At 41.9% G+C, this 26,750-nt stretch overlaps 1 protein-coding gene across 5 annotated transcripts in view; it reads right to left on the bottom strand.

Moving 5' to 3' along the window:
• The window catches only part of TASP1 (taspase 1), a 171,782-nt gene that overhangs the window by 96,554 nt on the left and 48,478 nt on the right, over nucleotides 1-26,750 (bottom strand). For all 5 annotated transcript variants that reach the window (XM_056567886.1, XM_056567885.1, XM_056567890.1 and 2 more), the window contains 2 exons: nucleotides 24,399-24,478; nucleotides 9,175-9,281 (listed from right to left, as the gene is read on the bottom strand). In XM_056567886.1, the coding sequence (XP_056423861.1) occupies nucleotides 9,175-9,281; nucleotides 24,399-24,478 (187 nt within the window). The remainder of the gene's footprint in view (nucleotides 1-9,174; nucleotides 9,282-24,398; nucleotides 24,479-26,750) is intronic.

Genomic DNA, 26,750 nt, shown 5'->3' on the forward strand with positions numbered 1-26,750 from the left:
ACATGGCATACCATTTTGGAAACTATACCCCTTGAGGAACGTAACAAGGAATAAAGTGAGCCTTAATACCCCACAGGTGTTTCACGACTTTTGCATATGTAAAAAAAAATTAAAAAAATTTCAATAAAATGTGTGTTTCCCCCCAAATTTCACATTTTTGCAAGGGTTAATAACAGAAAATACCCCCCAAAATTTGTAACCCCATCTCTTCTGAGTACGGAGGTACCCCATAAGTTGACCTGAAGCGCACTACGGTGAACTACAATGCTCAGAAGAGAAGGAGTCATATTTGGCTTTTTGAGAGCAAATTTTGCTCGGGGGCATGTCGCATTTAGGAAGCCCCTATGGTGCCAGGACAGCAACAAATACCCACATGCCATACCATTTTGGAAACTAGACCCCTTGAGGAACGTAACAAGGAATAAAGTGAGACTTAATACCCCACAGGGGTTTCACGACATGAAGCACTCTCCCTTCTGGGCCTTGTTGTGCGACCCCAGAGCACTTTGCGCTCACATATGGGGTATCTCCGTACTCGGGAGAAGTTGCATTACAAATTTGGGGGGGCTTTTTTCCCTTTTACCTCTTGTCAAAATGAAAAGTATAGGGCAACACCAGCATGTTAGTGTAAAAAATTTATTTTTTTACACTAACATGCTGGTTTAGACCCCAACTTCACCTTTTCATAAGGGGTGAAAGGAGAAAAAGCCCCCCAAAATTTGTTAGGCAATTTCTCCCGAGTACGGCAATACCCCATATGTGGCCCTAAACTGTTGCCTTGAAATACGACAGGGCTCCAAAGTGAGAGCGCCATGCGCATTTGAGGCCTGAATTAGGGATTTGCATAGGGGTGGACATAGGGGTATTCTACGCCAGTGTTTCCCAAACAGGGTGCCTCCAGCTGTTGCAAAACTCCCAGCATGCTTGGACAGTCGATGGCTGTCCGGCAATACTGGGAGTTGTTGTTTTCCAACAGCTGGAGGCTCCATTTTGAAAACAGTGGCGTACCAGCCGTTTTTCATTTTTATTGGGGAGGGGAGGGGGGCTGTGTAGGGGTATGTGTATATGTAGTGTTTTTTACTTTTTATTTAATTTTGTGTTAGAGTAGTGTAGTGTTTTTAGGGTACAGTCGCACGGGCAGGGGGGGTTACAGCGATTTTCCCGCTGCGAGTTTGAGCTGCCGTGCTAAATTTTCTGCATCGCAAACTTGCAGCCTGATACTCACTGTAAGCCCCTGTCCATGTGAATGTACCCTGTACATTCACAGGGGGGGACCTCCAGCTGTTGCAAAACTACAACTCCCATCATGCACAGTCTATCAGTGCATGCTGGTAGTTATAGTTTTGCAACAGCTGGAGGCACACGGGTTGGGAAACACTGAGTTAGGAAACAGACAATGTTTCCCAACCAGTGTGCCTCCTGTTGTTGCAAAACCACAACTCCCAAACATTCTTAGGCATGCTGGGAGTAGTAGTTCGGCAACATCTTTAGAGCCAGATGTTGCCGAACTATAACTCCCAGCATGCTTGGAGTTGTAGTTTGCAACATCTGGAGGACTACAGTTTGCAGACCACTAATACAGTGGTTCCCAATCTGTGCCCTTCCAGATGTTGCAAAACTACAACTCCCAGTATGCCAAAACTGTTCAGGCATGCTGGGAGTTGTAGTTCTGCAACATCTGAAGGGCCAGATGTTACAGAACTACAACTCCCAGCATGCCTGGACAGTAAGGGCATGCTGAGGATGTGTAGTTTTGCAACATCTGGAAGGGCACAGTGGTCTCCAAACTGTGGACCTCCAGATGTTGCAAAACTACAACTCCCAGCATGCCCAGATGCCAAGGGCTGTCTGGGCATGCTGGGAGTTGTAGTATACAGGGTCCCAATACAGCAATACATGTCGCTTTACGGCGACGTGCATTGCTGTAAAGGGCCCGACCGCGGCTGAAGATCTACTCACCTGTCGCCGCCGCCGCCATCTTCCTTGCCGGGATCCGGGTCTTCAGGGACGAGGTAAGTACCGGGGCCGGGCCCAGCACTCCCCCGTCCCCCGCCGCGTCCTCCGGTCTTCCTCCCGTCCTCTCCGGACTTCCAGGGGCCGGGCAGGGCGGGAGGAAGTAACCCCCCGCGATTGGTCGGTTAACTAACCGAATAATCGCAGGTGATCGGAGGAGGTGGCAGGCTTGCCACCTCGCTCCTATGCTTTAGCATGGTCCTGGCTGTCTGTGACAGCCGGGATCATGCGAAATTACCGGGCGGTCGGGTCCCAGAGATCCGATCAGCCCGGTATCGCCGCAGATCGCAAGGGCGATTTCCCTTGCGATTTGCGGCGATCGCCGACATGGGGGGCCTACATGGCCCCCCTCGGCGTTTGCCCTGGATCCCTGCTGAAGGATTTCAGCAGGGATCCGCTTCCGATCTCCGCCGGGTGAGCGGCGGAGACCAGGAAAAGACCATGACGTATGCATACGTCATGGGTTCTTAAGACCCAGGGTGTGATGACGTATGCATACGTCATGGGTCCTTAAGAGGTTAATTAGGAATTGCCGCAAATAAATTTGACTTGAAACAAATTATTTTGAAAAATTCGGCAAATTGGCCGAATCAAATTTTTCTAAAGTTAGCTCATCTCTAGTAAAAAAAACATTTATCAATTTATGAATTTATTTCCTGGAGTGGTAACAGCACAAAAAAAATAAAAATAAAAGATATTCCAGAATTATTGTTTTATTTACAAAACAGATTTGTCAAGAGTCCACAGGTCTATTTAAATTTCATCAATTCATGCTGCCTGAACCATGAGTTATCGGGGAGGTTCTCTCTTTTTGTATCTGACAGTGCCCATTTAAATGTTCTTTCAGAGATTCCCAGGAATGTAATCTTTAGAAGCGTTACTGTCGTTAGAAACAACTTTCTTTCATTTAATACTTCCTTAAAAACTAAGCATTTTCCTAATATACTTCATAAAAAAAATTTGTTTGCTACAGATGTGAAAAAAATGGTTTAAAAAATGGCCACTAAGAGTCCCTGTCTCTTTCATTTTGCAAACCAACCCTGAAAATCCAGCCTTTTTGGTCCTTCAAAAAAAAAAAAAAAAAAAAAAAAGAAGACCACAATATCTGAGGGGGGGGGGGGGGGGGGGGGAGGTAGATGTGGTTATCTCCATTCTGTGCCTTAGAGCACAGACAAGATCCAGACTGCTGCAGTCTTTAAAAAGAACATTTCCATATTTCCATGCACAGTGACAAGCAATACAAGGTGCTAAACTATTATTTATATGCAAAATGGTTTCCCTTTGGTCATTTTATGAACATATTTCTTGTGTATTTGCACCATATAGGTTCCACATGGCTGCTGTTGGGTTATAAAAAGCTGTACTTTGGTCACAAAGCTGTGAAACTGTAAATATTTTTTATTTTTTTTAGAACAAAAGGTTTTTTCTTCTGTCCTTGCCCCATATAGTTTCACATGGCTGCATTAGAGTTATATAGAGAATGCATTTAGGTAGAAAACTTTGCAAATGTAAAAATGTTTGTGCATGACAGGGTAGGGGAAGGGGGGAGGAGAGGAGCTCGTCATACTCCAGGAGAAACACCCCCAGCCTCTTAGAGAAATTCAGACAGACTCATCAACGTAATACATAGACCAAATGGTATTTTACATATTAACACATGCATATTATTATACATACAGGCCTTAGGGCACATTACTACATAGATTTAAGCTTTTTTGTTACGTTTTCTTACTAATGACAGTAACGTTTTAAGGTCTAGCCGCTCAATCTCTGGCTTTCTCCAGTTAAAGGCTGAATGCCTGCGCAAATTCATACAGCCATACCTTTTCTTCAAAATGAGTAGGTTATTTGTATAAAAACCAGAGATAAACATTTACGCCTTCGATTTAGAATCTGCAAATCATCCACCTTTCATCCATGGTTGCATTTGAAGCCTTAAACAGTTGAGCTTTTACTTTTTATGGCATAAGAAACTTTGTTTGATACAGGACAGACCTGAATTACATTCCTATAAAGTGAGCTGTAGACACCTCCTGCCGCAAAACGTTACCATCTCCAAATCCATCTTTCAACTAAACGGTAGAAAATGTATGTTGCATCACATGCTCTGCGCTGTACTTAACTAGACACTGTAAAACAAAATTACACAACACGCTAGCAAATAAAACCGAAGGAATGGAAATAAACCTTGCAGTAAAAAGTAAGGCTCCTTGATTCATTTCCCAAGTCTGTGTAACCGAGACAGTACTTGCAAAATGGATTTCAAATTTCTCCAAAACTAAAATTAACACAAAACATAGATCTGTTTAAATAAACTGTGTGTGTATGTGTGTGTATATATATATATATATATATATATATATATATATATATATAAAATGTATATACACACACACAGTTTATCTAAACAGATCTATGTTTCGTCTTAATTAAAATTAAGACGAAACATAGATCTGTTTAGATAAACTATGTGTGTGTGTGTGTGTGTATATATATATATATATATATATATATATATATATATATATATATACACACACACAAACATATATAGACCAGTTATTCTATGACCTTAATTAGGAAAGAGAAGACATGAAGGAGCTTGACCTGCACTACATCTCCATTTGATGATCATTTTTCTTTCAATCACTGGAATTCTGCATGGTTTATAACAGACTAGAGTTTAATATTTTACATCAGTATAGGAAGATTCACAGGCTACTTTAGCCAAAAGTAGTTGCAAGTTAAAGGTCTGCCAGAAAGACCACTCAATTTAAAAGGACCACACGGCATGAAAAAAATACATTGGACATTGAGGTTTGCCTGTAACACATGGACCTGTTGATGAAAGTACTTTACTTCAGCTATTTCCTCAAGTCGGGCTTCAAAAAAAAAAAAAGTTCACGTTTAGTGGCACTGTCTTGCAGAACTGGAATCCTGAGTTGGACTAGGAACACTGAGATGATGTGATGATGATGTCATGTTCTACCCAGGTTTATATAGGTTTACTTTTACACTTCAAAAACAATATTATATTATCCAATAATATCCATAACTATTCATTATGAGTTGAAATCCCTTGTGGCTAAAGGTGGTTACCCACGTTAGATAAGTGTCAGCCCAACTGGCCATTCATTAATGTGTATGGTGGCCTACCAAAAGGTTTTGGGGAAGAATGATTAGACATGCGGCAATCTAACTTCCCAATCCATTTATTCTTGGGAACATAAGCTGCCATCAGTGATATCTGGTGGCAGATTCCTTTCTTCTTTTCATCGAAAACTCATGTTTATGTGTATCAGTGGATTGGGAGGGGAAGTTTTGGCTGAATGAGCATTTTTATGTGTATAGCCAGCTTGAAGCATATACAGTAGATCAAAGTTGTCTGAACTTCCGCTATTTGGTGGTCTAGAGTGATCTAAGACTCTACTCACACTGCAATATGTGCCAGTAAAACACCATATTTTCCCAATTAACCAGAAGGAGTCCAACTAACTGTGCTTTTCCAAGAGGCATCCAATAAATACCATATACTGTGCAGTATGGATTTTTTAAAGAGATTTTAACATGGGACCATATAGATTAAGCAATTTGACAGTAAATTCTTCTAAGAGAAACCTTGACAACAAACTGGGATACATAGGGTGAAAGGGACATAATGTGCATGGTGATGTGTGGGTGCTCAACCACAAACACTTGCATTTCAGTATGTACAATCCTTCCTACTTAAAATGGACCATTCAGCAGGTTTTAAGGGTATACATTAAGGGTATGACTGTATAGGGCAGTGTATCCAAACCAAGGTGGAAAACAGAAGTGGCAGCAGAGAGCACTGTGGTCAGACTGGAAACTACACAACTTCATCTTGAGCATACAGCAGCTGATAAGTACTGGAAGGGTTAAGATGTATAAATAAAAGTAATTTACAAATCTGTACAACTTTCTGGCACCAGTTGACTTGAAAATGTTTTTTCCCCCTCTGGAGTACCCCTTTAAGCTCTTGCATGCTATGGAAATTCGGCAGAGTATCTATGCTTGCAGCAGGCTCCAGCGGAATCGCCACAATCGCCACAAGGCCTTTAAGTGCCGTCCCAATGTACTGCAATGAAGTTCTGGGTGGAACGCCCAAAAGAATGAACATCTGGATCTGCCTCACAAATTCCCCTACAGAACTTCTGTAAAGTGCACCGTGCAGCAGAATCACAATCACAATGCGATTCTGCAACATGCGGAATTCTGCTCAGAATAATTCCAAGCAGAATTTCTGTAGGGTACATGGGTCCTAAGTATCTGGCATACAATTTATTTTTCTCTCCACCTGACTAGGCGATATAAACGTGTTTATATAATATTGTATTGCCACAGTAGTAAGAAGGAACTCACTGGTGGACAACATTATCTTTCAGCTAGACACTATCCTTAAATATAGGTTGACTACCAAGCAGACTCTTCAAGTCCAGAGGATATGTGACAAATATTGGGGTAAAGGGGTGAAAATAAGAGACCTTTCACTTTAAAGTTTGTGGTGCAAAGAAGAAGTTAACATAAATATTCACCATCAAATGAATATCACAAAAAAGTTATTCGGTGGAGCTAATTTTTCCTACCAGATGGTTCTGTAAAACATCATTTTGTCAGTTGCCAAAAATATTGGAACTGAGATAAGTAAGGACTTTCTATTGATGTTTACCACAAATCCCACTCGAAATGGAAAAAGAAAATCAACTTCGTTGTTAGGCAACTCGTAACTAGCGGTGCAGCTGGAAACAGGTTTTCTAATATCTGAGAATAAAACAACTTGGAGGATATTTTGTAGTACTGTTAAATACAAGCACAGAGGGAAATAAGAGCTCCATGTAAAATGTAAGTCTTCAGATGTGTTCCATTATAAACAGAATTACAGATCACATTATTAAAGAGGTTGTCCAGAATTTAAAAACTGACGGGCTATCCTCAGGTTAGACTAAGAATATTTTAACAGTGAAGGTCCACACTTATGTAAATAGGACACAATACCAAAACAGTCTCTACATTTGGCATGTGCTAGGGGAGATGGGCCATTCATTTTAAAATCCTTGGTAAACCCTATAAGACTAAAAAATTTAAACAATAGTGACATTACAAAAAGTGATCATTCATATTCATAAAAAAAAACCTTTATGTGACTTTCTAACATCATTAAAGAGAACATGTAGTCAGTACTTAGTAAAAATAAATAAATACATTTATTTTTATACCATTTTGTAGCCTTTGATTTCCCTGTAGTTTTTATTTTGTTAATACATCCCCCATTCCCAATATATATGGATTTTACTATTTGGTCGACTATCTGCACTTTTCCCTGAATGGTCAGGTGGGTGACAACTTTCTTTCAAAGATGGGTGTAGAATGCTAGGCCCAGGGGGTGTAAATATGAGGCTGATTAAGCAGTAAAGGGGTACTCCATTTTTAAAAATGTATTCACTCTTATCTACTCACGCTGAACAAAATCCCTGTTCAGCCAATGACCAGCTGAGATGGTGTCCTGCCTCTGCCGGTGATTGACTGTGTGGGCTGCCACTTCTGTTCAACACCAGTATGTATCTGAAGGTGAAGGCCCACTGCAAGAAGCAAAGGATCCACGCATGGAGACGTGAGAGCCAGGCCTCATTCAGGACATCATGGGGGGTCCACATGGATCAGCCCCCTCTTCAGATAGTACTGCTTTAATCAGGCTCAGGGGAGTATACATAGTAGTAATCGGAGTATTATTTTATTGGGACATAACTAGCCTTTCCCTTGGCCTGCAAGTGTAAATACTAGGGATGTAAGGAAAAAATCGTTTCCCGCGATTATCGCGATTTTTCACTTTCCGATACTGAATCGATTCAAAATATTTTTGAATCGATTCTTTTAGTGATGTGGAATTTGTATCTCCTGATCCCCGGAACAGCATGTCCCGGGCATCAGGAGATACAAGTTCCACATTTTGTCTGCCGGATCTGACACGGCGGTGCTCTGGGTGTACGGAGCGGGCTCCGACTCGTGCCCGCTCCATACTCTGCGACCCCCGGCTGATTTCAGTATCCGGGGGCCGCTGATGCATCACCGCCGCTAATATCCAGCATGCGGTGCTCTGCAGTGTGTATAGAGCGGGCTCCCGACTCGTGCCCGCTCCATACTCTGCAGCCCCCGGCTGTTCTCAGTAGCCGGGGGCCGCCACTAATAGCCAGCATGCAGCGATCGCCGCGGCTGGCTATTAACCCTTTAGATCGCCGCTGTCAAAGCTGACAGCGGCGTCTAAAGGGAGATGTGTATGCTCTCCGTGGCTCTGTCATTGATAGAGCCTGGTTGGACCAGGCTCTATCAATGGATCGCAGATAAATGGAGTTCAATAGAACAGAGGTCAGATGAATCTAATGATTCCTAAAAGACTAATAAAGTGTACAAAAAAAATAAAATTAAAATAAAGTTTTAATAAAAGTGTAAAAGACATTGTTTTTTAGACAGAATCGGGATATATCGCGATGTATCGTCACCTAGACGGTATCGCGATATATCGAATCGCCACACTGGTATCGCGATTCGAATCGAATCGCCAAATTCTTGGCGATTCACACCCCTAGTAAATACATTGACAAATAGGCGTCACCATTTCCTTTGTAACTAATGTGCAACCCTACACAATCTGGCACTATCAGCATTTATTCTGAGTCCAACAGACAATGAGAATGGTAATGCTCCATAATTTTATTTATTTATTTTAATAGGAAATATAAGTAATTACTAAAACACATCTATCAGGAGAACTGAGAGGTCCTCTTTAAAAGGTGTTCTACCACCTGAGGCCTTTATGTCCTATCCACAAGTGTCTTAATGTGGTGGGGTTCAACCGATGAGATCCCCCACAATCTTGCGAGCGAACTGGGAATCTGAAAAGGAATGCAGTACACAGACTAGACCACCATCCTATTTATCGTCTATGGAAGTGAAGTAGATAGCCGAGCGCTGGGACCTCCATAATTACACTTTACACTTATCCACAGGATTAAAGTCAAGTGTTTGTGGTAGAAGAACTCCTGCAAACAAAGCTTACTGTTGTACCCTCCTGAATGCACTGGACAGACACAAAGGAAATGGTTATCAGCCACTGGATGAAGTAAACCATAAGAATAAACCAACCTTTTCACTTGATTGTCTTCTTTTCTTTAATTGAATGTAATCTGTTTCCACCTTTTCAGCAAGTTCCAGTTTTCTTTTGTTCCGTTTAAAAGCAGCAAGACTTAACTCTAAAAACAGAAGTAAGTATACAATCATCATCACTGCAATGGACATACTGAAGTACATTATGCTAACACAAAGAAAAAAACAGGTTAAGGATAGTGTCACATGTGCCATATTTTGCTGCTGCGTATTTTCCTACCCATTGACTTCAATAGGTAGGAAAATACACAGCAGCAAATATGGCAAATGTGACCCTACCCTAAAAGGTTTTTTTCAGGAATTTTTGAAAATTGTATGGTGAGACAGCGTAAAGAAAAAGGAGACAACAACATAACCACTTTACTCATCCATAGATTCACCACCAGGCCTACTGTGATGAGATCTTATACGTCGTTCATAAGATACTGCAAATAATCACTGGCCTGCACACACTCTAAAAATCCTGGAAAAAATGCTCTAAAATATTTTTCTTTCGAAAAACGCTTTAAAACACTTTGATCTCTTTACCTATTCAAAGGATAACTAGTGATCATTGAGGTATGACCACTGGGACATGGCCCCCTTCCCCCCCCCCCCCAAATATGACTTCAATGAATGGAGCACATCCGGTATGCATGGTCAGTGCTCTATTCATTCTCTAGCACAATGTTTGCCAACCATTGCGCTAGTAATTTCTTATCCTGTGCACAGTAGATAACTTTGTGAAGTGCGAATACTCCTTGTAATTTGGAATTCAGATTGTGAGCCCTGATAGTGACAGAGGGGCACTGTGAGTGATGGTAGAATATACTGTAGAATATGTTGGCATCACATAAATAAACCTCTAATCTTTGTTCAATCTCTTTTGCATACAAAAGCATTTCTACTACAGTCATGGCCGTAAATGTTAGCACCTCCGAAATTTTTCATGAAAATGTAGTATTTCTCACAAAAAAGGATTGCAGTAACACATGTTTTGCTATACACATGTTTATTCCCTTTGTGTGTATTGGAACTAAACCAAAAAAGGGAGAAAAAAAAGCTAATTGGACATAATGTCACACCAAACTCCAAAAATGGGCTGGACAAAATTATTGGCCCCCTTTAAAAATTGTGGATAAATAAAATGGTTTCAAGCACCTGATGCTCCTTTAAACTCACCTGGGGCAAGTAACAGGTGTGGGCAATATAAAAAATTACACCTGAAAGCAGATAAAAAGGAGAGAAGTTCACTTAGTCTTTGCATTGTGTGTCTGTGTGTGCCACACTAAGCATGGACAACAGAAAGAGGAGAAGAGAACGGTCTTAGAACCTGAGAACCAAAAATATCAACAATCCCAAGGTTACAAGTCCATCTCCAGAGATCTAGATTTGCCTTTGTCCACAGTGTACAACATTTTCAAGAAGTTTGCAACCCATGGCACTGTAGCTAATCTCCCTGAGTGTGGACGGAAGAGAAAAATTTATGAAATGTGTCAACGCAGGATAGTCCAGCTGGTGGATAAGCAGCCCCAAACAAGTTCCAAAGATATTCAAGCTGTCCTGCAGACTCGGGGAGCATCAGTGTCAGCGTGAACTATCCGTCGACATTTAAATTAAATTAAATGCTATGGCAGGAGACCCAGGAGGTCGTCACTGCTGACACAGATACATACAAAAGCAAGACAACATTTTGCCAAAATTAACTTGAGTAAGCCAAAATCCTTCTGGGAAAATGTCTTGTAGACAGATGACACCAAGATAGAGCTTTTTGGTAAAGCACATCATTCTACTGTTTACCGAAAACGGAATGAGGCCTACAAAGAAAAGAACACAGTACCTACAGTGAAATAAGGTGGAGGTTCAATGATGTTTTGGGTTTGTTTTGCTGCCTCTGGCACTGGGTGCCTTGAATATGTGCAAGGTATTATGAAATTTGAGGATTACCAACAGATTTTTGGTTGCACTGTACAGCCCAGTGTCAGAAAGCTGGGTTTGCGTCCAAGATCTTGGGTCTTCCAGCAGGACAATGACCCCAAACATAAGTCAAACAGCACCCAGAAATGGATGGCAACAAAGCGCTGGAGAGTTCTGAAGTGGCCAGCAATGAGTCCAGATCTAAATCCCATCGAACACCTGTGGAGAGATCTTAAAATTGCTGTTGGGAAAAGGTGCCCTTCCAATAAGAGAGACCTGGAGCAGTTGCAAAGGAAGAGTGGTCCAACATTCCGGCTGAGATGTGTAAGAAGCTTATTGATGGTTATAGGAAGCGACTGATTTCAGTTATTTTTTCCAAAGGGTGTGCAACCAAATATTAAGTTAAGGGTGCCAATAATTTTGTCCAGCCCATTTTTGGAGTTTGGTGTGACATTATGTCCAATTAGCTTTTTTCCCCTCTCTTTTTTGGTGTAGTTCCAATACACATAAAGGGAATAAACATGTGTATAGTAAAACATGTGTTACTGCAATCCTTTGCCATGAGAAATACTTCATTTTCTTGAAAAATTTCAGGGGTGCCAACATTTATGGCCATGACTATATCCTTTTTAGAATTGTAAAAGAAAAAAAAAGTATACTAGTGTATACAGGTCAATCATATGTCAGAAAAACATAAGGCCCGCTGAAGTTCTTTTTTTGGCATATATGCTGGGACAATTTCTTCCCATACTAGCCAGAAGTATACCACAAATGTGGTGTGGACAGCGACAAACATGATAACATGAGCTTAGTGTCTATTTGTCTTTCAACAAAAAATCTCCTACACTACATATAATTCACAGAAAACCACGGCTCCTATGTCCCCTCTTTGACTCACAGTTGACGCATAACTAATAAATACATAAAATAACAGTCATACAGACAACTACATATATTTTTAGAAGGAAGCAGAGCTAACTCCATACCCCCCAACATTCGCCGTCTGCTTTAATAATAAACATACTTCCTTTCAGAGCCATTGGTATCCACACGTACACTCATGATGAGGTCTGATGAGAATTACAGTATGTAAGGTTTGCTCTGCCGGATTCCACGCATAGAATGTTCTACAGAAATATTTGTTTAACAATTATCTTCTACAGCAGGAAATTAACGGTTCTCTCTGTCTTCACTATTAAGAGGGACGGAGACAAAACAAACGGAAAGAGGCCGCAGATGAAAGTGAAGCCTTACAAATATCACTCTGCTTGGCAGATATTTATCAAGATCGTGCGAAACAATGCAAAGAACGGCGTGATCCAAGATGATCATTTTCAACTGTCTCAATGTAAATAGACAACAGATAAAGTCCATCACAGATCCCATTTCTACACAACGTAATATTTATTTTAATTAGTGGCCATGAGTACCTGTCACCTCAAGATTAACAGGCATACAAGCGGATGCCCATCGCGGTGGTAGGACTCAGGACAGGCAGAGGGAGAGAAGCAGGTGGCGGCAGCGGTCTCTTGCACCCCAAAAGCCGCTGCAGTTCATCAATAATCTGCAGCTGTGTCGCTGGGGGGGGGGGGATGAATAGCCCATAACTTAAACCGGAATATCGGTATGTTATTGGCTATCGGCCCTAACCTCCACAGAGTATCAGTATCGGCCCTAAAAAAAACTATAAACGGTCGATCCCTAGATTGTAGCGCACCAATGGTTACTATAGGCAGCCAGTGGCAAATATTGATGTCCTAACACTATGGGTTCCATTCAATGACAAAACTTCATAAAGGGAATCTGTCAGCTGTATTTTCTGATAGAAGCAGCCGACACTATTGGATAGGGTATAAGACATATATAAGGGTATAAGACATATAGGGTATAAGACATGTATAATTGTACTCCTCAGAATGGAATGGGTCTTCCATTAAAAGAGTACTCTGGCGAAAATGTATTTATCCCCTATCCACAGGATAGGGGATAAGTAGCTGATCGCTGGGGTCCGACTGCTGGGGCCCCGCAATCTCCAGGATGGGACCTGCTTTATCAGTGTGAAGCAGGTGTCATCTACCCGTAGATGACACGTGCTCCATTCATTTCTATGGCACTCCCATAGAAATTAAAGGAGCATGTGCCGCCTGTAGAACACGCTCACCACAGACCCCCGCGATCAGCTACTTATCCTGTGGACAGGGGATAAGTTTATTTTGACGTTGATCTCTTTGAAAAACAGCAGCTGTGGGCTTCTATGCTATTCTTCTTCATCCTGTGTACTATTATAATCGGATACCATCAACCAAGAAAGTCTAAATGTTTGAACTCTGCCCTGGCCATACTTCCTAAAAACTACGTTTTAATAGACAACTTTGCAATAAAATCAGAAGACTAAAGTAAAAAGGATTTAAAAGACACAGTCTTTTGTCATGTGAACACCATTAGTAAAAAGCTCAGAATTATTAAATGTAATAGTGAACATGAAGTGATTCAACAGAGTGATACCCAGAAGACCATGCAGTCAACAATTTCAGACAAACCCGCAACATATTTTCTGAACACCCGGCCATCCTTGCTCAACTAAATACATTTTTAACAATAAGAGAAACGGGAACATTTCAAGGATGCACATTGGGTCATAACCAATTTTAGAGAGATCTTTTTAACAAGAAGCCACCGATACAGATTGTTAATACTAATGCTGGAAACTGCTTTTCTTTATAAATAGTTGGCAAGACTTATGGAAAGATTCTACAAAAATCAGCATTTTCCTTCTGGCCTATAAAACATACAGATAAACTGTGTACACTCAAAGTGCATAGTAAAGAGACGTCAGCTCAGCATCTGGGGCATACCAATTCCCCCCAAGTTTAACTATCCTTCCTTCTGTAGAGCCTCCAACCTGAACACACCATAAGACCTTAAGGGAAGAGGCTCCATCTACATATGTTCTGCATTTCAGTCTGAAGAACAGCAATGGCATCCCAAGCACTTAAGCATACTTTTCATGCCTATATTTTGAAGTAAGCCAGACAGTTTGTGTTAAATACACAGTTAATCTGTTTTCATTAAACCTCTGGGTCTTCGGTCACCTTTAAACTGAGCCTCTAAGGTTTTATTTTGTTATAAAAATCTCCGGTTTCCCCACATAATTCTACCAGCTACAATATTTATAGTAAAACCTAATATGAGCCCAGGAGCCATATTCCTGAGTTCACTGCTTAACGCAATGTGGACGAATAAGCAGTTGCGGCATGAGCCCAAACACAGGGGCGAGACAAGGGACAGTGCTGTCTATGCCTGTACAAAATTTTAGAGAAAAAAAAAAAAAAAGAAAAAAACCTAAGCACAGAGGTTACTGTTACCTTGCGGTCACAATACTGGTGGGATTAAAATATTCATTGTAAAAGCAAAACTATGAAAAACAAAAAAAACTGAAACAAGAATTAAAAAAAAGAAGAAGTTTTAACTACTCTGGAAAGGATTAAAATGTAGAAGAAATTATTTTTAACCATCCCAAATATTATACACTTGCAAGGATTGCTATTCTTTATTTTTTTTTAATTAGTTTTATTGAAACAATAAAAAACCGTTGGTTACATGGTCAGATCATTAATACAGAAGCAAGAGGACATCAAAATAAAGGCATCCAACTGTATACAACAGTATGTATAAATGGTCAATCCAAACATAAAAGTGCAAATGCAACACAGATGAGACCGGTAACAGCGGTATAAAAATAAACATAGAACACACCAAACTTAGCGTGCACAAATACAAAGATCAAATACCTCCGTCCGACCCGACAATTGCACAATACTGGACAACAAAGAGAGAACAGTACATATGCATCCAGGCTGCCTGGGGAACATATAGAAAAGAAAAGCAGAACATAAAAGGGGAGAAACAGCTTATCATACAGAGATCATGGGGATAGGCCCCTAAGGTATCAAGGAGCGCAGGCTCCAAACTTCAGCAAAAGTACATTGAGTAAGGGGAGAAGAACACCAGTCACCCCACAACCGGTAGAATTTATCTGGGCATTTTCTATTCTTGTATACAAGTTTCATAAACGGGAGAGTTGCGTTGATCAGCTTCTTCCACTTAGAGCATGTCGGGGGTCTGGTATCCAGCCAGCAGAGAGAGCCACAGTCTTGCGAGCCATGAAGAGAGATTCCCTGAGTAAAATACAGACATGATGTGGCCTACTCATGCAGGACACCAAATAAACAAAGAAGAGTTTCACAAGGGGGGGTAGGTTGCACAAAGGTGGCTAGGAGCTGTAAGACTTCCATCCAGAACTGTACAATATAGGTACAATCCCACATAAGGTGCCAGAAGTCCGCCCTAGGCGCATGGCAATGGTGGCAAGCCGCCGAGTCAGAGTGACCCATGGCTAGCAATCTAACCTGGGTAATGAAGCTATAATGGATAATATACAGTTGAATTAATTTGTTGTTGGCTGCTGAAGAAACCATGGTGTGTGAGGCCTGGACCTCCTCCCACTGTTCATTAGACATCTCAGGTATATGGTTCTGCCAGCGCCAATTAGCTGGTAAACTATTTCGGGCAATTTTGGCCTGGATGGCCTCAATGGACAGAAATCAATCCCCTAGGATCCTGGGATTTCAAAACCCCTATCAGGGGGTAGTCAGAGATCGGGGGGGCTCCCCGTGGGAAACTGCTCCTGAAGAGCATGTCACAGCTGTAGGTATCTTTAGAAAGAGTTCCTATGTACATCATATGCTTCTTACATTTGATTGAAAGACATCAAAACTCTGTCAATATATACATCAGACAAAGAAAGAACACCAAGCTCACTCCAAAAGTGGGAGTCCTGGGACCCCAGCAATTGAGGCAGATGGGGATTATGCCAAAGTGAGAGATCAGATGGCACATCAGTATAGGCATGTACCCTCTTGGCCGCCCTCCATACCTGTATAGCAACCTTATGAAGCGGAAGAAGACCCCCATTGGGGATCCCTACTGGAGTGGACGTGGTGGCAGGACATTAACAAACCTCACTAGGGTTTGTTCTGAACTAGTCAGGGGATCAGACAGGACCCAGCTACAAAGGTAACGGAGTTGGCCTGTTAGATAGTATAAATGGATGTCAGGGAGCGCAGCACCCGCCCACAGTTTAGGACACTGTAGTACTGAAAAAGCCATTTTACGTCTATTGGGGCCCCAGATGAACAGGGACAACGGGGACTGAAAATTATCAAAAAAGGACTTTGGTATGAGGCATGCAGAATGCTCCAAGCAATAAAGGCATTTAGGGAGAGTAATCAGTTTAAAGGGGTATTCCAGTAAAAAACAGATTTGTAAATTACTTCTATGAAAATATCTTAATCCTTCCAATATTTTTCAGCTGCTGAAGTTGAATTGTTCTTTTCTGTCTGGCAACAGTGCTCTCTGATGACATCTCTGCTTGTCTCGGGAACTGCACAGAGTAGAAGAGGTTTGCTATGGGGATTTTCTTCTACCCTGGACAGGAGACAGGTGTCATCAGAGAGCATTTAAACAGAAAAGAACAACTCAACTTCAGAAGCTAATAAGTATGGAAAGGATTAAGATTTTTTAATAGAAGTAATTTACACATCTGTTTAACTTTCTGGAGCCAGTTGATCTACATAAAAAATGTTTTTTCCTGGATAACCCCTTTATTTAGGTTTATACGGCCCGCCACAGCCAAGGGAAGGGACCCCAAAATTTTTAATTTAGCACAGAGATAAGGAAGTAATGGGAGCACATTAGATTGTAAATCCATGGAAGAGTCTGTATTAACGTAAATACCAAGATATTTAAAGGATTGGACAACCGGCAGGCCACATATCACGGAAGACCACTGCCTTTCCAGCAGAGGCATAAATGAAGATTTCGTCCAGTTAATGCACAGGCAGGAGAAAACCCTCAACTGATCCATCAAACTGATAACATATGGTAAAAATGTCCTGGGCTGAGACATGAATAGGACCATGTCGTCGGCGTACAGGCCAATATGTTTGTCCCCACCTCCATTATTCATAATCATATAAACAGGGTCCTGTCTGATGAGGACCGCCAGCGGCTCCACCGCCACCGCGAAAAGGGAAGGGAAGTGAGCAACACCATTAACCAAGACTTGAGCCATACGAGATTTGTAAAGAATAGAGATCCACTTCCGGGAAACAGGGCCAAAGCCAAATCCACCCTAACAGTGGTTCCATCTGAGGCTCTAAGCTTCAAAATTATCGGAGAAGTAGAGTTTTGGCAAACTAAATGAGCTAAAAGTTTGCTGGATTGGTTACAATGTTCAAAATAGTGTTGCTTTGTAAAATAAACTACTTTCTATTCATTTTTCCATTTAAATGAATCATGTAATGGCGACCTGCAGTGAGCCAAGCTACTTTATTAGACTCACATGGATCTGCCACTAATATAGTGCCTCAATCTCCAAACACCTTGCAGCAAGCTCAGCCTCCCTTCTAGAGCCATCTTTTTTAACCCCTTAAGGACCAAGGAAGCCCTCATACCACCCCATACGCAGAAAAATAAAAAAGTTATAGGGATCAGAAGATGACAATTTTAAACGTATTAATTTTCCTGCATGTAGTTATGATTTTTTCCAGAAGTACGACAAAATCAAACCTATATAAGTAGGGTATCATTTTAACCGTATGGACCTACAGAATAAAGATAAGGTGTAATTTTTTACCGAAAAATTTACTACGTAGAAACGGAAGCCCCCAAAAGTTACAAAACAGTGGGGGTTTTTTTCAATTTTGTCGCACAATGATTTTTTTTTCCGTTTCACCGTAGATTTTTGGGCAAAGTGACTGACGTCATTACAAATTAGAATTGGTGGCGCAAAAAATAAGCAATCATATGGATTTTTAGGTGCAAAATTGAAAGAGTTATGATTTTTTAAAGGCAAGGAGCAAAAAACGAAAATGCAAAAACGGAAACCCCCCGGTCCTTAAGGGGTTAATATATGAAATAGTAGAGCGGAGGCCTCCCCTCAAATAAGCCTTCAAAGTTTCCCACACAAGAGGAGGAGGGCATTTAAGGGGAATGGCAAGAATATACACGTACAGTAGGATTACGGGCTCTAAAAGCGTCTAGCCATCCCACTTCCTCCAGAAGGGGATCTAAGGTTTGCTACACTAAAGATTTGCCGTTTTTTTAAGCACCTTTTTTGTGGATTTGCGGTCCGTGCCACCAGCTGCAGGTCCGTGCTGTGTGGAGTAATATATAACTGATCATCGGGTTTTTTTAGGGTTCAGGCAGGTGCTTTTTTATTTCCCCCCCCCCCTTTTTGGTGTCTTCTGCACCCCCTGCCGACGCTGAGCCCTAGTCAGTGGCGCACACAACTGATTAGGTATACGCTTTTTGGTGCAGGGTTTTATGCGTTAGAAGCACACCCTTTTTTCTTTTTCTTTTCTTTGTTAGGTTTGGTATAAAGTAGAAACCCCCACATATATACACAAAGTAAAACACTCACACACACATATACTCACCCCCTTCCCATAAGTGTTAGGCAATGGCTCGCAGGGTGTTTTCAGCAAAGGAGGCATATGCCTTACTTGCCTCCAACTCTGAAATAGTCAGTGAGAGCGAGGAAGACCCCACTTTCCAGGTCTCTTCCTTGCTCTCCTCATCATCTAGTGATGATGAGCCCCCAAGGCAGCGGAGCCGCCACCGTGCGAGACTACAACCCCCCCATGCAACTGACCCTGTGCCCCATACTAGTACTAGCGATTCTGTCGCCAGTACTAGTATGGCAGCCCACCAGGCAAGTCCACCGGTACCCTCTACCGGTGAACCTGTCTGGACTACCCCAGAGAACTTTGAGCCCGTGATTCCTGGGTTTGTTGGCAACCCAAGAATCCAAATTGACATCGCCGGGTTCACTAAAATAGACTTTTTTAGTCAATTTTGAATTTTTTTGTCAATATTTCAGTGACGACAACAGTTTGTAGCCGCTCACCCGGGCTTGATTTTGGCTAAGCCCAATGGCTGGTCTCCAGTTGATGCAGACGAAATGAGGACCTTTTGGGGCCTCGTGCTGCATATGGGCCTGGTCAAAAAGCCCAGTGTCAGGCAGTACTGGAGCGGGGACATCCTCTACCAGACCCCGCTCTACAGTATGGCCATGGCACGGGAACGTTTTGAGGCCATAAGGAAATGTTTGCATTTCAATGACAATGCAGCATGTCCTCCCCAAGGGGATTGTGCCTATGACCGCCTATACAAGATACGTCCGGTCATAGATCACTTTGGGGCAAAGTTTTTGGAGGCCTACGTTCCCCCAAAGGGAGGTCTCAATTGATGAGTCTCTTATCGGTTAAGGGGAGACTCATGTTCCGCCAATACATCCCATCCAAGCAGGCGAGATATGGCATGAAGATGTATAAATTCTGTGAGAGTACCTCCGGGTACACTTACAAGTATAGAATATACGAGGGTCGAGATTCCCGTATTGAACCCCCAGAATGTCCCCCCATTCTGGTTGTCAGTGGGAAGATTGTGTGGGACCTTTTTCACCCACCTTTACGTAGATAACTTTTATACTAGTATCCCTCTGTTCAAATCCCTCGCCGCCAGATTTTTGTCCGCTTGTGTGACAGTGCGGAAAAATCAGAGAGGCCTCCCGACCTATCCCCTCCAGGCACCAATCCCCAGGGGTGAGTCTTGTGCCTTTTCCCATGAAAACCTGTTGCTGGTCAGGTATAAGGACAAGAGGGATGTCCTTATGCTCACCACAATTCATGGGAACGGCAGCACCCCTGTCTCTGTGCGAGGTACCGCGGCACCGGTCCTTAAGCCTGATTGTATTCTGGACTACAATCAGTATATGGTGGGAATTGATCTAGTTCTGATCAAGTCCTCAAGCCATATAATGCCATGCGCAAAACCAGCGCATGGTACAAAAAGGTTGCAATCTACATGGTCCAGGTTGCCATGTACAATGCATTTGTACTATACCAGAGCGTTGGCAACACAGGGAGATTTCTCAAGTTCCAGGAGGTGCTCATAAAAGGCCCTGATCTTTGGCGGTCAGGGGAGAGCGGCCCCGAGCACTTCCGGAACTGGAAAGAAGGGTCGATCCCAGAAAAAATGCAGTGTGTGTCGCAGGAGGGGGATTTTGACCAAACCCAAAAACATAATACCCCTGATAAGACCTCTGGTGGTATTGGGTCATGTATCAGAGTCATTTGCATCGGGGTCTGCAGGTTGCCTCAACTGCGCAGCACTCTCTCTACACCTGAGCGGTGTGCGCATTTGGGGTAGCAGAATAGGGATGGCCACACACATCACATTCCCAGAATGATGAATCAGAGTATACCCTTCATCCATTCCTGGAAAATAAATCTAGGAAATGCCTGTCTATTCAAAATATGGTCACATGTGGCTGTTTCTTTTTTTTTTTATTCTCCTCTGAATGTATGTAACAGTCAGGCCTCAAATGCGCAGTGCTCTCTCCTCCCCTGAGCGGTGTGCGCATTTTCAGGTAACCGTTTAGGGATGGCCACACAAAAAAATAAATTTCATCCATAACTGGAAAATAAATTTAAGAAACACCCAACCGTTCCAAATGTCCACTTTACCCCTATAAAGATTCCTCAGGTAGTGCACTTTCTGTAATGGTGTCACAAGCGGGTGTTCCTTTCTTTGATTTTCCTCTGAATGTAAGTAACAGTCAGCTATATGCCTCAAATGCGAACATTGCTCTTTGAGTCTTGAGCCATGTTATGTGCCTGCACAGCATGTTACGTCCACATATGGGGTAATTTTTTTACTCAGGAGAAATTTGCTTAAAAATTTCTGGGGATTTTTCTCCCATTAACCCTTGTAAATTAGCAACATTTTTGGTAACAACAGCATTTTAGGGAAAAATAACACACCTTTCCATTTTACAGCCCACTGATCCAAAAACCTATGAGGAGTAAATACTCACTGTACCCCTAGTTAAGTTCCTTAAGGGGTGTCATTTCAGAATTCAAGTCACTTGCCAGGTTTTTATTTTAGGTCAGAACCTCTGCCATTGCAGGGCAAATCCCCACCTTAGGCATAAAAGGTGTTCGGTGCTCTCTCATTAGCCCAGTTGTGCACCCACACAGCATGTTACAGCTACATATGTGGTATTTCCTTACTCGGGACAAATTGGGCTCCAAACTTTGGGGGGCTTTTTCTCATATAATCCCAGTTAAAAATGAAAAATATTGTGTAACAGTAGCAATTCACTGTTAATCAGATTTTTTATTATTAATTATTTTAATTTTTAATTTTTACGGCCCACTGTTCAAAAAACCTGTGAGTTGTAAATACTCACTGAGAAAAACCTCCAAACCCCAGTCACCGGAGTGACGGGGTAAAAAACCCCTATTGAAAATTCCCTCCCTAACTGTAATATATAAAACTTCACTTTTATTTCAGTATTATTAAAAAGTCCCCTGTAGTGAATAAAATTAGCAGGCTATTCCCTCAACTAGTGTAACTTCTCCTATCTGGAGTTCACAGTAATATGTACTTGACACTGGCTGCAGACCACTGTCGATTGGGGAAAGTGCTGCAAATAAAATGTAATCAATCTGTCTCCCCTACATGTTTCGTGGTATGACCCACGTCCTCAGGGGTTAAGAGACAAATGGCCATTTGTCTCTTAACCCCTGAGGACGTGGGTCATACCACGAAACATGTAGGGGAGACAGATTGATTACATTTTATTTGCAGCACTTTCCCCAATCGACAGTGGTCTGCAGCCAGTGTCAAGTACATATTACTGTGAACTCCAGATAGGAGAAGTTACACTAGTTGAGGGAATAGCCTGCTAATTTTATTCACTACAGGGGACTTTTTAATAATACTGAAATAAAAGTGAAGTTTTATATATTACAGTTAGGGAGGGAATTTTCAATAGGGGTTTTTTACCCCGTCACTCCGGTGACTGGGGTTTGGAGGTTTTTCTTGGTCTATTTAACCCCGTTCCCCCCTGGGCATTAAAGTTTTTGTAAATACTCACTGTACCCCTTGTTACGTTCCTTGAGGGGTGTACTTTCCAAAAAGATGGCACAGTTGGGGGGGGGGATCCTCTGTTCTGCCACCATGGGGGCTTTGAAAATGCACAAGGCCCCCAACTACAATTCCAGCCAAAACAGCGCTCCTTCTCCTCTGAGACCTGTAGTGCGCTCGCCGAGCAATTTACGTCAACATATAAGGTATTTACTTATTCATGAGAAATTGGGCTACTAATTTTGGGGGGATTTTTTTGTTAACTGAAATACATCAAGGCGATTTATCCACATTGGAAGTCTGTGGTATTGAACGTGTATATCCACCTCGTCAAGGTGGAGACTGGTCTCGAATTTTGTTAAAAAGAGAAGCTTACTGGATATTAGTATTCGACACAAGATATCCATGGGGTAAGAATTACAGAAACGATCTAGCCTATATTTATTGATGTTTTCATTGAAGTTATTTTCAAGAGACGCATCTGTGGATATTGACATTGTCCAGATGGTGTGTTTTTTGGGTCATGGTCTATATTGGAATTGATCAAACACATACCGTATTTATCGGTGTATACCACGCACCGGCCTATAACACGCACCCTCATTTTACCAAGGATATTTGGGTAAAAAAAAGTTTTTTACCCAAATATCCTTGATAAAATGAGGGTGCGTGTGTGTGCATGTGTATACCCCGATACACTGTTTCTGACCCCGCAGAAGCCCCCAAGAAAGGCAGGGGGAGAGAGGCCGTCGCTGCCCGCTTCTCTCTCTCCCCCTGCCTTTCCTGGGGTCTAGAGCCCTGCTGCCGCCGCTTCTCTCCCCCTGCTATTGGCGCCGCTGCCCCTTCTCTCCCCCTGGCTATCGGTGCCGCTGCCCCTCCTCACCCCCGGTCTATCGGTGCCGCTGTCCCATTGCCGGTGACGATAGCCAGGGTTGAGAAGCGGCGGCGGCAATATGGCAGCGGCGCCGATAGACAGGGGGAGAGAAGGGGAAGTGGCACCCATTGCCGGCCCCAATCCCCGGTTGTATAATTACCTGTTGTCAGGGTCGGGTCCGCGCTGCTTCTGGCCTCTGGTGTGGCGTCCCCTGCGTCGTTGCTATCGGGTCGATAGACAGGGGGAGAGAAGGGGCAGCAGCACCGATAGCAGGGGGAGAGAAGCGGCGGCGGCAGGGCTCTGGACCCCAGGACGGGCAGGGGCAGAGAAGCCGGCAGCGACGGCAGGTCTCTGCACCTGCAAAAGCCGCTGCAGTTCATTGATTTAAAGCGCCCGCTTTAAATCATTGAACTGCAGCGGCTTATTGGCGTATAACACGCAGTTAGACTTTAGGCTAAGAATTGTAGCCTAAAAAATGTGTGTTATATGCAGATAAATACGGTAATTATATTATATCAATATGATTCAATTACAGTGGTGATCTATGGTGTTTAATGTGTGTACCCACCTCGTAGAGGTTTAAAGTTTTTTTAAAATTTTGTTGAAAAGAGAAGCTTATTGGACATTAGCATTTTATACAGGGTGTCCGTTGAGTGTGAATTACAGGAACGATCCAGTATATATTTATTGATGTTTTCACAGTGAGCATGATTTTTTCCATTACATTTTTGAAACTTTGCTGAATTGGGTCTTGTGTATATACAGTGAATGTGCTGTTTTTTTTTACAGTGTTTCTTGAAGCTATGTTGAACTACTATTCTTGAATACAATTGAAGTTCGCTTTCTTCTGGGATAATTATTTACAGGTCCTTCCAGTTGGACCTTTGTTTATATGAGGGTGAACACCTCAGTATAAAAAAACCAAGGGTCTCAAGCCATGATTAAGAACATTATTGTTCGAAACGCGTCGGTGGACGTGGGTTTTTAACTCACCAGAGCACATAATGTTTGTCTTTGTCCTTCTTGGATTTTAAAGCAATATGGAATAAAACATTTTTAACTACTATTTTTGTGGAGCTGGAGCCCTTGAATTTAGTTTCTGGACAGCTGTTGTATAACTACAACTCCCAGCATGGTCTTTGGATGTCCGGGCATGCTGGAAGTTGTAGTTTTGCAAAAATAAGGAAGACACACTGTTGGAAAAAAGACTGTCTTACGTAAAAAAGGTATTTCTACTGTATATATATATATATATATATATATATATATATATATATATATATAAAAAAAAGGGCCCATATCAGTAAGCCAGCTGTATATTAGAACAACCCAGTGTCTTAACTACAATATTGAGGTCCATAAAACCAAAATTTATATTACATAAAAATAACAATGGCAGATTGGATTCTAAGTTATAATGCCCGATACATTTACTCACTTGTAGCCATGATGTCTTGAGGGCATGTTGGTATGCCATGGTCTACAGCCCATTTAAAAGCACCATCTCCAACTAAAAAGCTGAAAGAAATTAGGATAAATTAGCAATTTACAAAAAAATTTGACATCCAACACAAAAAAACATTAGTAAGAAAATAAGGCTAAGTCTACAGATATGGAAAGATCATAGCCTATTGTAAAGTCCACCACATGCTCCAATGTTTGAGCAGGTTACTTAAGATACACATAGAGAGGGCCTTTAAAAGAACATCCACGTGTACTGTACTGTAAATGGCTTTGGGATTAGTAGTGCAGAATCTATCCACAAATACACCAAGTCTGGAAATATTCTGACCGACTAAGACTATGCTCACATGGCGGAATTTTCTAGCTGAATTCAACAGAAATATTCCACTCAGGAGTTCCACTGCAGCAGAGTCCCATTGATTTCAAGGGATTCTGCTGCACTGTGCACACAGCAGAATTTCCACGGCAGATGTTTCTGCTGTGAAAATCCTGATTCCCGCATCTGCAGAAACATTGAACCTGTTCAATGATTGTCTAAGAGAGTAAGGTTTTTCTTTACCCTGGGCATTGGCACCAGGGTCTGGTGATAAGAATGAGATTGGATCCTACCAGAACAAAACTGGCAAATATTCATCAAAAAAGTGTTAAGGATAAGTTCTCCCCACTTAATGTGATACCATTTAATGCTATCTTTATTACTAAATCTATAAATGACCTCAGACTGTGCTCTTCACTTCCGCTCCTCACAAAACCAACTTCTAAACTTCCTCACCCAACAATTTGGTCTTTTCTTCGTCTGTACCAATCTGTGTTGGATTTCATTCATGTTTATTGTACTAACTTTTGTCTTATGTTGTGTATTTTACCTTTTTTTTTTTTTTTTTTTACAGCATCATACAATTAAATGGGTTGTCCAGGATTAGAAAAACAGAAACAGTGCCATGCTTGCCCTCAGCTTGTGTTTCACTGAAGTGAATAGAGCACAACCTGAGGACAAAAGTGGCAGAGTTTTTATAAGAAAGAAGCTATGCTTTTTAAAACCTGGATAACCCCTTTAACCCCTTAAGGACATGTGCCGTAAATGTACGGCACTGCTTAGCAATATTTAGCACACAGTGCCATACATTTACGGCGCGGCTGTGACTCGCGCGCAGGCGCTCCGTTCGCTTCATTCCCGACGGGTCCCGGTGGCTGTCGGCAGCCAGAGGCCCGCCGGTTATGGCGGACATCAGCGATCGCGCCGATGTCTGCCCTTATAAACCACAATAATATCCAAACCCCACACCTAGATGCTACTCCAGGTGGGGGTGCAAAACCCTTTTCAAAGCACCCTCCCTAAAACTTCACTTTTATTTCCATTGCATGTTAAAATGTTTTTGGGGGTAAACAGAACAGTTTAAAAACCAAGCTGATCTTGTCCAACTGATATCAGTTGGACAAGATCAGCTGGGTTTTTAAACTGTTCTGTTTACCCCCCAAAACATTTTAACATGCAATGGAAATAAAAGTGAAGTTTTAGGGAGGGTGCTTTGAAAAGGGTTTTGCACCCCCACCTGGAGTAGCATCTAGGTGTGGGGTTTGGATATTATTGTGGTTTATAGTACCCTAGCACAACTCCTGGGGCATTTGTTTGTTTGAAGTGATGTCTGCCCTTAACCCCTCAGATGCCGTGATCAATATAGATCCCGGCATCTGCAGCAGTGCGGCACTTAAAATAGAGGTCCTCTCACCTTCCTCCATCCGTCGCCTGGGGTCTTCTGCACTGATCTGCCTTCCAGCAGACCAGAGCAGAAGATCACTGATAATACTGATCAGTGCTATGCCCTATGCATAGCACTGAACAGTATTAGCAATCTGATGATTGATCTAAATAGTCCCCTATGGGGACAAAAAAAGTGTAAAATAAAGGTAAAAAAAAAGTTTTTAAAAAAAACCCTCCCCAAGTTTTAAATCACCCCTTTTCCCCATATTAATACAAAAAAGCGCCAAAAACAATATTAAAACATATTTGGTATTGTCGCGTGTGTAAATGTCCAAACTATAAAAATATAATGTTAATGATCCCCTACGGCGAACGGCATAAACGTAAAAAAAAAATAATCCTAAATTTCTGCTTTTTTTGTCACATCAAACTGCAAAAAAAAATTATAAAAAGCGATCAAAAAGTCACATATATGGTACTAAAACAAAATACAACTCATGGCGCAAAAAATGAGCCCTCACACAACCCTTAATACAGTGGTCAAAATAGGGCAATTTTAAACGTGATTTTGTAAATAAAAGCAATACAATAATAGAAATGTATGTAACCATGGGTATCATTTTA

The sequence above is a fragment of the Hyla sarda genome, chromosome 3 (genome assembly GCF_029499605.1).
Source record: "Hyla sarda isolate aHylSar1 chromosome 3, aHylSar1.hap1, whole genome shotgun sequence".
NCBI classification, from domain to species: Eukaryota; Metazoa; Chordata; class Amphibia; order Anura; family Hylidae; genus Hyla; species Hyla sarda.